Genomic DNA, 16,586 nt, shown 5'->3' on the forward strand with positions numbered 1-16,586 from the left:
TGTAAATTGCCTAATTTTTGTTGTAAATTGCTGAATTCCACTTGTAAATCGTCAAATTTCATTTGTTCACTTACATTCAAACACTTACATTTTGGGTTGTGCATTCTCTTGTGTTTGCCAAATTTGGGTTGTAAATCCATAAATTTTTGTTGTAAATCTTCAAATTTTACTTGCTCATTTGCACTTAAACACTTGCATTTGGGATTATGACTTCTATTATGTTATTTGTAGATTGCCTAATTTTTGTTGTAAATGGATGAATTCCACTTGTAAATCGTCTAATTTCACTTGTTCACTTATACTCAAACAGTTGCATTTATTTTGTTATATTTTTTTTTTATTTGCATCTTATGTTTGAATGGGTTGCTTGGCTTGGTGGTTGTAAACCTTTTGGTGTGCTAAGAGGTCATGGGTTCAAACCCTCCCTTGGCCACCTTGTTTTAAACGAAAAAAAATTCCGGCCACTGAAGGCCGGCCGGAGCTACTGTTCCGGACTCCCGGTGGCCGGACCTCCGACCTCCGGTGGCCGAAATAGTATCTCCGGTTAATATTTATTTTTTAATAAAATAAAAAAGGAGGGGCATTATTGTAATCTCACTCTAAATTTTAATTTTTCAATTTGGTCCCTTAGTCCTGCAGTGAGGTTTTAGAAAGTTTTGGGGGTTCTTTGACATTAATTGTATTCTGCGGTCCTTCAGTGAAATTCTCCCTATTTAATATGTATAACCACCATAAGAATTATTTTAGAAAAATAGATAAATATGAAAGATAAAATAGAGTAAAGTCTTATATTTAGAACCAAATTAAAAGTCAAATTAGTTCTTATATTAAAGATCGAGATAGTATTTCTTAAAAACCAAAAAAAAATTTTAATTGTTTTCTTATCTTTTTTAGAAAATTGAAAAATTCCTTTTTCTCCATTCCATGACTTTTTGCCTTTAAAGGCTTGACTTCTTATCGAAGTTTCGGCCTCCGGTTTCATTATATTTATTTTCAAATGTAATATTTTAGAATAATTATTCAAGTAGATTTTCTAAATTGTTTGTTCAAAACCTGTTTTAAAAAAACAATTTTAAAAAATTGTTTTGAGCCAAAAAAAGAAGAAGAAAGAAACAGACACCTATTATTCTTTATGAATTTGGCATTCTCATACTATATATGTATATACTTTCAAAATATAAGTTAAACTTTATCTATTTATATTTATTAAGAAACTAGTTAAAACCAATTTAAAATAATAAATAAGTAAGATATGTATTTTTTTTAAAATATGCTCTTATTAATAAAGAGAATAAGCAAAAAAATGAAATAAATGAATAAAAAAGAAAAGAAAATATATAGAAGTAAAATTAAAAAAAACTCATTAAATACCTAGACAAAAATGAATTTTATCTTATAAGAAAAACTAAGCATCTCTACCAAAGTTTTATTTATATTTTGAACAGGAAGAATTAGTTAATAATTATGGGATTTGTATTTTTGGATGTTTAGCATAAGTATTAGTTAATAATTAATACGGGGTCAAAGAAAATTAATAATTAATTATATCATTAACCACGCACAAGGAAGCAAACCAAAAAGTAATCTTTACACTGGTGTTTTGATTAACTTTTAAAAATAATTTTACAAAATTTAAAATAAATATATATAAAAAATTGTGTCTCAATTTGCGTGAAAGTCAATACTTAGTCTCAGATCCTGATTTTTGTCTTTTCGTTCCCCCGGCCTTCTGCTGTTTTTATAATTATATAATTTTACTAGTAAAATTGTATGTGATAATTGTTTTTACAAAATTGTTTACACTTATAAAAAATAAAAAATAAGTTAATATACAAATTTAGGAATGTTTTGAAGTTTTTTACGGAGGACTTAAATTGTAAATCTACTATCTATAATTATTTATATCACATTTTAAATTAATTAAAATACACATCTAATAATCTAGTAGAGTATCTATCTCGTATCTAATAATCTAATAATTTCATTATAACCGAATTTTTGGAAAAGAAAAGCGTAACTCCTTTTTGATGAGCTCGCCTCATAATAAGATCAAATCTGTTCATAGCAAACGTTGATCTTTTTCCAACCTGTGTTCGCCCCTCGCGATCCGAAAATTGTTCTCACCTCTTTCCTCCTCGATCCCCCGCCGCCGTAGAGTTGCTCAACAAATGATCTGGTTTTTGTATGTCCCTCTGATTCTTTTTTAATCTTTTTTAACTATTAAATCAACATCCAAAATATTTGGATTTAATATTTGTTATAAATATCCTTTGATTTTTAATTTTTACTGGAATTTTAATCAAATTTTAGTGATTTGAATTTAATTTTAACATTTTAATTTAATAATATTTTTCTAAAAATAAGATTGTTTCTGAATGGTGACCATCTTAATGAGTCAGGAGAAGGAAAAATGATGGAAAAGAAGAATTTTTCTCGGTACTGTATCATGCACGTTTCGCGGGTTCTCTTGCGACTTCTCCTCTTCCTTGTCTGCAATCTTTTATCATATCTGCTCTTTTATCTGCCAGGCTCTCAGTTGCTCGTCTCGCTGCATTTAGCTCTTCCCTAAGGCGAGGATTAGTCCCTTCAGGCAGTGGCTGTTTAGCCCCTGGTTCACCGGTTAATTGACGAGCAAGCTACCATTTTGGAGCAGTATTTCTCACTGAAAGGCAGGCAATAGTACGCTTGATTCTGTCTTGGGAAAACTTTTTGGGATTTTTGTTTCTAGTCAGTCTAAAATAATACAGTGATAAAGGAGAGATCTTTTCTTTACAGCTATGTATAGCGGCACGGGTGTGGCAGGAAGAACTCGGTCTAGACAAGGAAACGCTGGAAAACCATACTTTGAGGATGATAATAACCACAGGAAACAGCATGAGGCTGAGGAAATTACGTCTCGAGACGACTGGTGCTCTATCGATACTGTATCCGACGACGAGGACGTGATTTTGATCGAAAGCGCTATACAAGATGATGACAATAAGGAGGACATAGGACGAACTCAGCCCAGACAAGCACGTGAGGATTGTGATGAAACTGCAAGCGATATTGGCTCTTCTGATGTTGGTGGTAGTGACCATAATGGCTTTACTAGAAGCCGATGTATTGCCAGAAGAACTCGGTCTCATTTCCGTGCTTCTAAATTTAGAAACACTAAATCGGGGACCTTCAGCAATCCCATTAACATCGACGATGAGGAAAAGGAGAATGAAACAACAAATGACATCCCCATCCGTCAGGAGTCTCTCCATGGTGAGGAAGTGATGCCTCTTGAGAACTCCGCTTCCTCAAGTGATGAGGAAGTAAATCCAAAAGTGATGAGGAAGCGAAATCCAAAAGTTACGCCTAACCGGAGAAGAAAACAGTTTGATGGTTTCAAGATTCTTCCGGATCATCCCCACAGTAAGGGAGTGGCGCCTCTTGAAAAACCCGCTTCCTCAAGTGACGAGGAAGGAATTTCAGAAGTCATGAGGATGCGAAGTCCAGGAGTTACTAATAACGAGAGAAGAAAACAGTTTGATGGTTTCGAGATTCTTCCGGATCATCCCCTTAGTGAGGGAGTGGTGCCTCTTGAAAACCCCGCTTCCTCAAGCGATGAGGAAGGAAATCCAGAAGTTATGAGGAAGCGAAGTCCAGAGGTTACCCCTAATCGGAGAAGAAAACAGTTTGATGGTTTCGAGATTCTTCCGAATCATCCCCATAGCGAGGGAGTGGCGCCTCTTGAGAACCCCGCTTCCTCCAGTGATGAGGAAGGAAATCCAGAAGTTATGAGGAAGCGAAGTCCTGAAGTTACCCCTAACCAGAGAAGAAAACAGCTTGATGGTTTCGAGATTCTTCCGGATCATCCCCATAGCGAGGGAGTGGCGCCTCTTGAAAACCCCGCTTCCTTAAGTGATGAGGAAGGAAATCCAGAAGTTATGAGGAAGCGACTTAAAGTGTCCCGGCCAGTGTCTGATGATGAATTAGCTAAACTATGGGCTGAGTCGGACAAGGGTCTCTATGATTGTGAGGATAACGACGGAACTCCAGAAGATAGTAAACTAGAGAAATCAGAGCCCGAGGAAGAAGATAGTGAACTGCGTGTTCCTAGTGCTTGTGATGATGAGGCAGGAATTCCAGAAGAGATCAAGCCATGTCCATCATCAAAGTCTACTTCCGGGACTGAGGCGTCGCAGCCTCTTGAGAAATTAGAGGCGGAGGAAAAATCTTTTCTATGGGCTGAGATGGAGGATGGTCTAGCTTGTGAAGAAGTTACTCCTGATCAGGTAGGTTTCATCGTAGATGTTCAACGGTCAAAGCTTATTCTTTTTGTTATATTTTTTGGTATATAGCTGTGGCTGAGCTTTAGGATTTTTATGTGTTAGATACATGAGTGCAGCGTATTTGAGCTTCTTTAACTATCATTCTTGCAAATTTGGTTCAAATGATTTTCATGACCCAGTGTCTTTATCTTGAAGTTTGGTAAGCTTTGGTATTTTAGCCATATGAGCATGGATGTTAAAATTATATTTTGATTCAAATGCTGTGAAGATATGCATTGAAGGAAATATTTTTTGTACATTTATTAATTGTATTTTATGAGCTGTAGAATGAGGCATGAAGGCGTAATTTCTTCTTTGAATGTGATACTTTTCCACAATCCCTAATTATTTGGTCCTTCTGCTACTGGCCTAGATTGTGCTTGAAGAATAAGTTCGTGATATGTATAGGTGTGAAACCCTTTCGGTTGTACCTTGGACATTTTGAAAATCACGTTGATAATTGTGCTATTAGACTCGTTTGGGTCAACTTTGTTATTGATGCCAGGTCTTTTTCCTTTTTGCTTTATGTGTCGGTCAACAGGTTGACAATGAGCATTGTGATGACTCACGTGCGGAAGGTGAAGATAGTGTAGCTGCTCGTTGTCAGCGAGGGGATCATGTTCCTATAATGAACGATGAGATTGGGATAGTGTGTAAATATTGCTCACATCTGATTCGGGACATCAAAGATTGTGACCCTGAGTTTGTAAGTTGACTGACCTGTTTATTTGACATTTTGAAACTTAAGGGCTAAATAGAAATTAAAGATTCGAGTATGTCTCTCTTAATTGTTACCAACGCTGATAGTTGTAAGCTATGTCTAGTACAGTCCTAGTGCTGGTTGAGTCAATCGATTGCTTTTGCATATGTAAGTATTTAGAAATGGTGTTTTGTTCAGCTTTATTTTCATTTTTCTATACTAAGTTCTCTATTTTATTTTTTTAATGAAAAACAATTTTTCCTCGATATGCAGGGCAAAAATCCATCGGGAAAATCAGGTGGGAGATACTCTTATCGTTCGGAGGATTCTAACGACTCTTTCTCTGTTGATACTGAGCATGAAAATTCTGTTTGTGATGGTAAATGTTCCGGATTTGTTACTTATGCTCCTCCCACCGGAACTGTGTGGGATATAATTCCAAGAGCGAAGTGGAGGATGTACGATCATCAGGTGGAAGCTTTTGAATTTCTTTGGACGAACTTAGCTGGTGGGACAGTTCTGGACGAGTTGGAAGATCAGTTAGATTTTGCCAGTGGAAATGGCTGCATTATATCACATGCTCCTGGCACTGGCAAAACTTTTCTTACCATTGTCTTTCTCAGGGCTTTCATGAGGAGGTATCCAAATTGCAGACCCATGATCATAGCTCCAACCAATATTCTCCACACATGGGAGAAAGAGTTGAAGAAGTGGGAACTAGGTGATCCCGTTCCCTTTCATAACTTGAACAGGCCTGATCTTTCCGGGGAGGAGACTAAAACTGCCATGACCCGTCTTCGGAGGTACGGTGGTCGTGCACGTGCACACAATAATCAAAATGCTATCCGAGGGACAAAGATTTTTTCCTGGAAAGAGTCTTCAAGCATATTAGGAATTAGCTATACATTGTTTGATAGGCTTGCTAGAAAGGGCTCCGATACTGTAAAGAATGCCCTTTTTGAACTTCCAGGGTTACTAGTGCTTGATGAAGGTCACACCCCTCGGAATGAAAGGAGTCTCATGTGGGAAGCATTGTCAAAAGTAAAGACAAAGAGACGGATCTTACTCTCTGGTACTCCCTTTCAGAATAACTTTAAGGAGCTTAATAATACACTCCGGTTGGCCAAGCCAAGGTTGGCAGAAACCAAAAGGAATTTGGAATATCTGCTAAAATCATATGACAGAGTGGAGAGTAACAGTGAAAGAAGGGAGATAGTTGCTAATATCAGAGACTTGATCAAACCATTCGTGCATGTGCACAAGGGTACCGTCCTACAAGAGCGTCTTCCTGGGTTGATGGAATCTGTGGTTAATTTAATGCCATCTCAGACACAGATGTCAACTTTTGAGAACATTCGGCGGTTAAGGGAGGGCAGGGAGGGGTCCTCTAACTGGTTCAAATTTGAATATCTGATGTCTGTAGCTTCTGTGCATCCTTCACTTTTTGTCAATGAGCTTACCAACTTGCCAGAAAGAGAAAGGGTTGAATTGAATTCGGGGTTAGAAGGACTAGAATCGTCGCCAGAGTGTGGAGCCAAAACAAGGTTTGTAATGGACTTCGTCCAGCAAATTGTGCGCATGAAGGAAAAAGTTCTGATTTTTAGTCAATATATTGTTCCATTGACCTTTCTGGCAAACCACATCAAATCGTGCTTTGATTGGAATGAAGGAGAGCAGATGATGGTAGTTCACGGGAAGACCCATGAAGGGACGCGACAGGCTTCAATTGATGCATTCAATGATCCAAGCAGCAAAGCAAGGGTAATGCTGGCATCAACCAAGGCTTGTTATGAAGGGATCAATCTGGTTGGAGCTTCAAGGGTTATTTTACTGGACACCTTATGGAACCCTTCAGCAGAAAGGCAGGCTGTGTCTCGTGCTTATCGGATTGGACAGAAGAAAGTTGTGTACACTTACCGTCTCATAACCGCAGGGACATGGGATGAACAGAAACTTTATATTCAAGCTCAGAAGGATCAATTGTCTGAGTCGGTGTTTTTTGTTTCCGACGAAGATGACCGTTGCCAAAATATGTCGCCCGGTGGTTTTGAAGATAAACTTTTGGAAAAGATGGGACGTAAATTTGGAATAAAAATCACTAAAAGGGGAGTTACAATTTTGCTTGAAAGTGAAAAGTAAAACTGCCACGTTCTGACTTGCAGTGGTAAGGCCTTGCCCTTGTTTTTGGTTGTTTAGTCTTTGTCTGCTTGCAATTGATTAGCTGTGTCCATCCTTTATCTTGAAATGAATGACTTCTTTAGCTGACAATCGCATGGCTTGGGCATTTTGTTTTCTTTTTTCACAAACATTTTGGTTAATAGTCCTAGTTGGACAATCTTAACAGTGTCTTGAACTTGTGAAGAATTGGAACCTCCATTTATGAAATGGCAAAAGCGACTGGTGTTAACATTGTGGGGCTTAGCTTCTCTTCTGATGGTCCTCTTACTCCACCATTGGTCGCTTTTAGAAGTGAGTCCGTCGCCTCAGTAATATATAGTTGACTGGTTTCATTAATCAGCGGACTTCCTTTATGCTAGACTTGTCACTAGTTTTAGGAACCTCTCTCAACATGTATCATGTCTGTCATACGCGACTTAACACTTGATTATAAACAATTTAGACATGATTATATGTTTCTTTCTGCTGCAGATGGTATGTTCTTGTTCTTTGTTTTTTTTTTTTTTTGGGGGGGGGTATATCCAGGAGGTGGAAGATGATCTCTTTCACAGCAGATGACTCTTTGACTTTACATGACAACTCAACAAAATTTGTATATCATTGAAGACTTCGAAGCACACAGTACCTCTATCAGGAGAGGAAAAAGTTCGTTTTTCATTTGATGCATATGCCAAATCATGTATGTATCAGGAGAGGACAACAGACAATGAACGAAGCCAACGGTACATTCTGAAGTAATAATATTCTTCAGTTTACTATTTTCCCACGAACAAATTATTTTTATTGTTTCAGCCTCCCAAAAGAAAATATTTTTATTGGTGTGTGTTTGTGTGTGTGGGGCAGATCAACCTTTCCCTCATTCTCAACAGTACTACGAGAGTTGTAACTGCACAGAGCACCTTTCGGAGATTAGAGGATCAAAACCAGTTCATGTCGGTTATTAGTGCCTCTGAAGAAGCAAATGGCTTGAATGCACAACGTAAATGTAAATTTTTTAAGTCGTAATCTGAACAATTTGAGAAATATTTTGAGAGCAATACTACAGTCTAATTTTGTTCGTAGTAAGCTTGAAGTGGGTCCTTGTTTCTCGCGTGATGGGCTTCTAAAGTTGAATGAGAATCTGACTTTGTTTTTTTGTGTGAGGAGAGATGCAGCTCCCAGCTGAGCTTCGAATCCTAACTCGGGCCTCTCTTTCTCCTTCACCGGTTTCGGACGAGGTGTGAGCCTCTGCGTGGAAGATGGAGAGACTATCGCCTTGAAGGAAGCCACGTCTTACTCTTTTTTTTAATGTATAATTTTATGTAAAATCCCCATCAGCTGATGAGTTAGAAGCCGCATGAGTAATTTTTAACATTAATAATATTTTTTTGCCACATAGAATGACGCTCGTGATGAGTTAAAAGGGCAAGATTATAAATGAAAGAAAAATAAGGAATTGAGTTATAAACAAATCATACACCAACTCAAACTTCAGAAGCTAAGTTATAATTTAAGTCAAAAATTTAAGAATACAAAATTAATTTTTCCTAATACTAATATAGGAATGAAGTATGCAGAGAAGGGGGGAAATGGAATCCGTTGTGAGAAGCAAGGAACTTTTGATAACTATCAGGAGAGCCGCCAATTAGACAACTCCGAGAAACAGGCTTGAAAAACATCCTGCTGTTCCATACAATAATTAAACAGAATGTTTAAATAGGCAGCCTTGAATATATAAAATCGGCGGCTGAATCTACTTAGGTCAGACTTAACTATTGCAATGCCACGCAGGTGATGGAACAGATGATGAAATCTATATGCAAGGGGATCAGTTACTTGATGAACAATCAATATCAGCATAAAGTGCAACAATTTGTATAAAATTAATTAGAAACAAACCAACGGAGCTCATAAAATATAAAGATGAAATTGAAATCACGCACTCATGCAATGTGTCTGCATATTTCTATACAACACAGGCCTAAGATAAATAAAACAGAGATCCAGATTGTAATCATTCAAAGGCCTTATGATCTGCTGAACGTTGCAAGAAATTCTACAATACATAGCTTCCCCACCCCCTGTGAAACCACTGTACGACATAGTTAAAACATGGACATACTTTCACTTTCATGAAAAGCTTGCAATTCCAGCTTCATGGCTTATGAATTTTGAAGCCGAAAACTCTAGGTACATAGCTCTGCAAGGGCTTTTGAGGCTTCAGCTGTCCGTAAGTCATAAGAAAGACATGCGGAAATGTAGTTCCAAAATAAGCTCCATCAATGTCTACATAGAATCAAGGAAATCTGGAAATTACAGGAATAATGCCCTGCCATCAAATTGAACCTCAAGCCAAATGCGTGCGTGTAATCATATACATTTCAGATCTTAACTACAATAACAATGCTCTTACAATGGGAAGAGGGACGCAATATAAACAATAAATTACACTATATGGCTACTTGGGTTTGATGATAGATTCACCAAATGAGAATTAAAAAAAAATAAAAAAAATACCTTGTCTCCGCAGAAGGCAAAAAAAATCAGAGAAATAAATATTAAATTAGCATAATTAATATTCACAAAACTTTTAGAAGATTACAGAAAAGGCCTCCACTTTTCTGTGGATTTTTTCCTCGAGCTACCTGGTTTTCATGATTTTGACATGGAGCTGTTGGAAATGCAAATTACACTGTTTTCCCACACAACATAAACTGAAAATAAACAACAAACAGTAACTAACTAGGACAAGTGTCAACCTATAATGCATAGTATTAAATAGTAATACACTAAAGTCACATAGCATTAAAATGATTTTTCTCCTGGAAAGGGGCTTCCATGTCTTTTCCTAGAATAAACTAGCAAAGCAAGTCGGTTCTTTTCAACTGTGATTCAGGCTCAAATCCAAAATGGCAAGTTTAGTTGACAGACTAAACAACGAATATAAAAAGCATAGATTGAGAGAAGGACGCTAAAACTGGAACAGAAAATTTTCAACACTAAATATAAGGATACTGCCTTGATACTTGGACCGCGGATAGTAAACATCTTCACATCTAGGGCAGTATATTTTCACAGTACTTGATCTAGGAATGTCCGACTGACCAACTGGAAGACAGGGTTGTCCAGAGCAGTAAACTCTCGGGCACCTCCCAAAATCATAGTTTTTGTACTTGTCCAGCTGGGAAAAAACATTTTTATCAGTGCCAATTTCTTATAGCAGTAAACCATCCAAGCAGCGATCAGTGATTGCCGAATCTCACCATAGCAGCCATTCCTCTGCCAGTCAATATATACCGGGCATGAATAAGACCATAAAGCATTTCTGCTGCTGATTCAATTAACTCATTTTGTTCCTCTGAGAACATGTAATCTAAAAATTCCAACCATCCAATATTAGCACTTACACAAATCAAATCATTGCATAATTAGAAAGTTTATAAGAGTTACAGGCATACAGATGTAATCTAAATTCATCTTAGAATGTTAAAGGCAAATAAATTTTGTAGCAGAGTCATAGTAAAGCGTAATACAAAATCTCCCATCATATATTAGTCTTGCATAAGAAGTCTAAAAATGAGAATCTATGGCTTACCATGGGAGGATTCAACATCCAAAATTAAATCTAGAGCATAATCATAGTAAGGAACTTGACTACTTAATCCACAGAGGTTGAAATCGTCTTGGATGTAGTCATCATCAACTTCGCAAAAGAATTCATTTCCTCTTAGATTGCAGAACCATGAAATCCAAGATGTGTCATCTCCATCAGAACCACTAACATCTGACTCCTCACTGTCTGTTTCCGATTCCTCTGCAACTAATGCATACAAGATTTTTATCAGCTCATTATTCATCAATGTCATTATTGGCACTATAATAATCAAGCATATACTACCTCCGTTCTTAATATAAAAACTAGTTTGACTTTTAATTTGGTCCTTACTATTTTGTCTTTTATATTCATTTTTTTCCCAAAGTAGTCGTTATAGTAAGGGTAATTCTAGCTAATACATTTGATTGAAAGAATATTTTAGAAAAAAAACAATTCCTATTTATTACAAATAACTAAACTAATTTTTTTAATCCACTCAAATTAATCAACTAGCTCTTCTATTAATCACAGGAGGTACTATTATCTATCTGCCTATCTCACCACGCCTCCGCCTTTTTGTCAACCATCTATCTGTACAACAAGTCTAGTAATGGGATAAACAATATATTAAAATGCGCGCGCACAATGCTTATCTTCTTCGTAAAATGTAGGAATTTTCTTCCATTTTCCTCATACTTCAACTCATAGTAACCAGAACTATTGCAATTGGAAAACATATCAAATACCAATAATAACGCAAGCGTCCACGCAAAAAGAAAATGACTTTAACTCGTTTTTAGAATGGTCATCCAGAGAAAGAGATGTGTGCTTACCATCTGAAACGTTAGAGTTCTTAGATATGGAGGCAGAGCGAGAATCCTTGTGATCAGCCGGTGGCTTGCCCGTCAATACAGATTGCACCGACCTATCCTTGCCGTTGATTGCCCTAGAAGTGGACGGCGAGGATCGCTCAAGCTGCTTGTCGAGAACGGCGTTGATTCGCTTTCGATCCACGGAACTCACCTCCGATTTGGACCCAACAGGTGCTCGCTCTCTGTACATAGCTCTTTCCACCAATTCCTCCTTGCCCCGATTAAATTTCACCGATGCCATAGCGCAACAACAAATTGAGATGAAGAACCCCCTAGGTCTTCGAATAAATCCAGGGCTTACGCACTTTTAGTTTCCAGGAGAAGCTAGTCCATTTCTATCCTCTCCCTTGCCTTTGTTTTGGCTTTCGCTTGCTCAGACAAAAAAATTATGGGCAAATCACACAGACACAGGCTCTTGAGAACTTTTAGAGCTCTGCAGAAAATAAAATGGCGATATTTTTATGGAGCAAAGTTAGTGGGAAGATGATTATATTATACACGCTGATTTTTTTTTTTTTAAAAAAACGTGTTTTAAATCAATAGTAGAGCACGTATTATCCAAGGTTAGATTAGATATGGCTTCTTTTTCTTGATAAAATAAGACGCCAGTTAGGGTAAGATAAATTGGTAAAATTGAGGAGAAAAAAAGCTCCCGTTAAAACTTCTGTTGTTGAAAAAAATCAAAATATCAGTACAAAATTTTCAAAGTGCCGTTTTTTTTTTTTTCCGGAATCTTTTCCCATATAACTTCTAAAAAGTTAAGATGAATCTGCAAGTTAAAATAATTTTGGACCATACCATTATTTATCTTCTTTTTTTTTTTACCAGAACCATACCATTATTTATTGAAAATGAGGGGAAAAGACCAAGATTGCTAGCGGTGGCAATTAAACTCCCAGTCCCAGAGCGCTTTCCTTGTAGTGTGACTCAGATTCCGACCATCGTACTGTAATCTTGGACTCTTGGTAGTGAGGCCTGAGAGACAGCCTGATGGCCATTTCTTTGTCAATATTTTGGTCGAGTCTGGGCTTTTCAAATTATCATGTAGTATAATTTTTATTAACTAAGTGAGCACTTTTCACAACAAAATGACAATTAAAAGAGATAATTGTATCTGCGGACTAGAAACTGATGAGCCGAGTGCGCTAAAGACCGGAATAAATAACAACAGGTTCCCCATCAAAATTCAAAGCGACGTCACAGGGGATTCGTTGTCAAAACAAAACGGAAGTCCCACAGTAAACGGTTACGTCCAGGTAACCCTTGATGGAAACCGTAACATGTATGAAAAGCATGCCAATAAAAAGATCAAAATGGTGGGGGGTGGGGGAGGGGAGGGATTGGAGCTGAGATGGTTACAGCGTTGGAATGACGAGAATGTGTCACCCGTCGGTTTTGTATTTCAGTCCTACTAGACAGATGAGCAGAAAAAATTTGGGTGACGTGTGTTTTCTGCGGCTGAAAGGGACATATTCTGTTGGGTCGCCCGCAAGAAGACACAGCTTCCCTCCCACAAAATAGCAACTCCCGTACACAGCTCTCAGCATTTTATGAACACATTATCTTATCCAACTGTAGAACTATGTGCATATAAAATATATATATATGTGTGTGTGTGTGTATAAAAATGGTCCATCCCAAGTTTCCAATGCTATGTAAATGAAGAAATGCTATAAATGCGGCAGATGTTAGCAATAGTAAGCCCACAATCAAAACAACTACTGAGAGAGGTTTGGTATGAGAGAACAATTAGAAATACACCAGTAGAAGTTCATGGAAGAAAAAACATCAATAAATGTGCATCTGGACCGATTACCTAACCTCCTAAACAACTTTTACAAAAGCTCGTTGATTCTCTCTTATATGGGATTAAGGCTGATGGGATTTGAATCAAAACTAAGCACGTGCTGCCAGCAGGACATGTCCAATGTATATCTCTACAAAACTGAAGAATACCGAGAATACGAAATAAAGATGCCATCCCGCTTATTATCCACTAAGCTTTTCAGGGGATGTGACACTGCAGAGTGAGTTAAACTCGACATGTCCAGAGTATTCTTTTGGTGAAATTTCATTCAGTTTCAGGGCTTGTGAACTTTGAAACCAAAAACTCTTTGAACATAGCTCTGCGATGGTTTTGGTGGCTTCAGATGGCCATAAGTCATCAGGAAGAGGTGAGGAAATGTGGTTCCAAAATAAGCTCCATCAACATCTATATGCGTTAAGGATACTTTGATAAGAATTACAGGATGGACTGTTCGCCCATAAAGTTGAGCCCACGATTACAAAAGCCAAGGCATAGAGCAAAAAGCAGCCATTCCAAATACCATATCAAACTCAGGATTTAGTCACAGTAAGAAAAGTTCGATAGAATGGGAAGAAAAACCTGACAATCAACAATATGAATAGTTGTCTGAGTTATCGAATAGAAAAGATCACAGTATAATCAAGTTAAACTTTCTTCTCCTGGGGATAAAAAATGTTGTTAGTTCTAGTTTTGCTCTTTTTCTTCAAAATTCAGAAAACAGAGTACGCAAAAAAATTCCTCTCAAAGAATAATATAGGATATCCTTTTAATCAAATCAAAAGGGTTAAATATTTCAATGGATTTATTTACATAAGGATACTGCCTTGATACTTGGACCGGGGATAGTAGATGTCTTCACACCTAGGACAGTATATCTTCACAGTACTTGACCTAGGAATGTCTGACTGACCAACGGGAAGGCAGGGTTGTCCAGAGCAGTAAACTCTTGGACACCTGCCAAAGTCGTAGTTTTTGTACTTCTCCATCTGCATTCAACATCATTAGAAGTGCCAACAATAGCCACAGTAAACCATAGAACATAGAAGGCTGAGGGAAAACTCACCATAGCAGCCATTCCTTTATTTGTCAAAACATATCGAGCATGAATCAGACCATAAAGCATCTCTGCAGCTGATTCAATTAACTCATTCTGTTCCTCTGTGAACATGTCACCTATACAATCCAGTCAAGCTATTGTTATATATACAAACTACAGAACAGAGGATCCTGTGTACCTGTATGATGCCTGAGATGCGACTCCAATACTCGTTACAGTTTATATTATTATTGATAACGATGATTGTGCAAAAGTATCAGATAGGCAATCAGAGAAGCATTCATATCAATGAACAAATTGAATTTAGCTTTGAGGAGAAATAGTTGAATTAATTCGGTCAAACGACATAGGCAGCATGAGAAACCCATATCCAGCATTCCAAACTGATAAGTGAAATATATGAATATGAACATACGCTTACCATGAGAGGATTCAACATCCAAAATTAAATCAAGGGCATAATCAAAGTAAGGAACTTGACTGCTTAATCCACAAAGGTTGAAATCATCTTGTATGTAATCATCATCAACTTCACAAAAGAATTCATTTCCTCTTAGATTACAAAACCATGAGATCCAAGAGGTGTCATCCCCATCAGAACCACTAACATCTGATGCCTCACTGTCTGTTTCAGATTCCTCTGCAGCCAATACGTACAAGATAAATGTAAGCTAATTAATGTCAGTCTTAGCAGTTCTACATTATGTTCATAAAAACATTCTATCTCTCCGATTTTCTCCTACATTCTTATTCTCAGCTCTCACCTCCGCTTTGGCAATATGTCCAGCTCTGCTGAGAGCTGACATTTTTTTTCTTCTTCAGTTTTTATCCAATAGAACCAACAATGATAAAATTTCGAAGACAAAAGGAACTATGTACACACATATCAACCTGTAAACGGTAGGCCAATAGGATAATAAGTTAGCAGATATCATACCAACGTTTCTACCTCCTGGCTTTCTATGATATGCCTCTCATATATCCAATCAGATAAGTTGAACGTAAAATCCCTACTGCAACAAGCTTACACAATTTCGATACTTTCGAAGTGGTACAAAACATGATGCTGTCCAGAAGGAAAAAAATGAGGGTAGAAAATACAAAAGTCAAGGGGGAAAAACGAAGGTAATATGAATAGTTTTCTATCATCTTCCATCGAAGTTCCCTCCCACCAAACAGGCTTTGTCAAGAAACAAAAAATTGAACTCCTGTGCTATTAATACAATGGAAAACAGATCGGATCCTAATATAAGGGGGTGAAAAAAAAGACCAGACAAGAACAAAGCTTTCGACAACAGTAAAAGAAATAAGTTCAAAGCGATTCTAACCATCAGAGGCATCGGAGTTCTTAGAGACAGAGGCAGAGTGAGCGTCCCTGTGATCATAGGGTAGTTTAGCAGCCCAAATGGATTGCGCCGCCGCACTGTCCTTCGCCTTGACTGCCCTGGAAGTGGACGGCGAGGATCGTTCGAGCTGCTTGTCGAGGACGTCATTGATGCGCTTGCGATCAACCGAACCCACCTCGGACTTGGACCCAACAACACCTCGCGCTCTGTACATGCCTCCACCTCTCAAAACTTACCCAATCGCAAAATTAACAAAAATGGCACCGAGTCATAGCTCGCAAAGCCAATCGCGAAAGTAGAGCATCTTGGAGGCAGTTTAGAGATCTGGCGGAGAAGCCATGGCACAAATCTATGCAATCCTGTAAGGGGTTAGGTCTGGGGAGGGATATGGATGTGGGGAAGAAAGGAAGGACGAGAAAAGAGTGTGGCGTGAACAAAAATGCTATGAGCATCACCTCTAATATAAGATCGACTAGTATAGCATATAGCCATATAGGCTTCCAAAATGTTTGTTTCGAATTCGGGAATATTGGTGCCCATGAACAGGCGGGACAGGATTATAGGACAGCTCACCCTGCATTTTCCTTGGGAAGAATCTCCCAGCGTAGCCAATAGCCATCCTCTGCACCGCACGTGATTGTCACGTTTCCTGGGCCCAATTACTTTTTTTTTTTGGTGCTCAGAGTACCTCTCATCCTATTACTATTTTATTCTCCCTCTCTCTGTGTGTATTTTCTTTTGACTCCTGTTG

At 37.9% G+C, this 16,586-nt stretch overlaps 3 protein-coding genes across 3 annotated transcripts; 1 reads left to right on the top strand and 2 right to left on the bottom strand.

Moving 5' to 3' along the window:
* Positions 1 to 2,777: 2,777 nt before the first annotated feature.
* LOC114720739 (SNF2 domain-containing protein CLASSY 3-like) lies at positions 2,778 to 7,140 on the top strand. Its single transcript, XM_028906426.1, has 3 exons — positions 2,778 to 4,265; positions 4,843 to 5,007; positions 5,275 to 7,140. The coding sequence occupies exons 1-3, from the start codon at positions 2,778 to 2,780 to the stop codon at positions 7,138 to 7,140; spliced, it is 3,519 nt and encodes a 1,172-aa protein (XP_028762259.1).
* Positions 7,141 to 8,990: 1,850 nt separating this feature from the next.
* Positions 8,991 to 12,072, bottom strand: LOC114720719 (casein kinase II subunit beta-2-like). Its single transcript, XM_028906403.1, has 5 exons — positions 11,587 to 12,072; positions 10,754 to 10,978; positions 10,422 to 10,531; positions 10,174 to 10,339; positions 8,991 to 9,444 (listed from the first exon to the last, which is right to left on the bottom strand). The coding sequence occupies exons 1-5, from the start codon at positions 11,864 to 11,866 to the stop codon at positions 9,314 to 9,316; spliced, it is 912 nt and encodes a 303-aa protein (XP_028762236.1). The 5' UTR covers positions 11,867 to 12,072; the 3' UTR covers positions 8,991 to 9,313.
* Positions 12,073 to 13,695: 1,623 nt separating this feature from the next.
* On the bottom strand, positions 13,696 to 16,374 carry LOC114720729 (casein kinase II subunit beta-1-like). The gene is made up of 5 exons (XM_028906415.1): positions 15,818 to 16,374; positions 14,911 to 15,129; positions 14,496 to 14,605; positions 14,253 to 14,418; positions 13,696 to 13,837 (listed from the first exon to the last, which is right to left on the bottom strand). Exons 1-5 carry the CDS (start codon positions 16,047 to 16,049, stop codon positions 13,707 to 13,709), a joined length of 858 nt encoding a protein of 285 aa, XP_028762248.1. The 5' UTR covers positions 16,050 to 16,374; the 3' UTR covers positions 13,696 to 13,706.
* Between the last annotated feature and the right edge of the window lie 212 nt (positions 16,375 to 16,586).

The sequence above is a fragment of the Neltuma alba genome, unplaced genomic scaffold, assembly GCF_004799145.2.
Source record: "Neltuma alba isolate B1F8T4 unplaced genomic scaffold, ASM479914v2 tig00002258_pilon, whole genome shotgun sequence".
Taxonomy (NCBI): Eukaryota; Viridiplantae; Streptophyta; class Magnoliopsida; order Fabales; family Fabaceae; genus Neltuma; species Neltuma alba.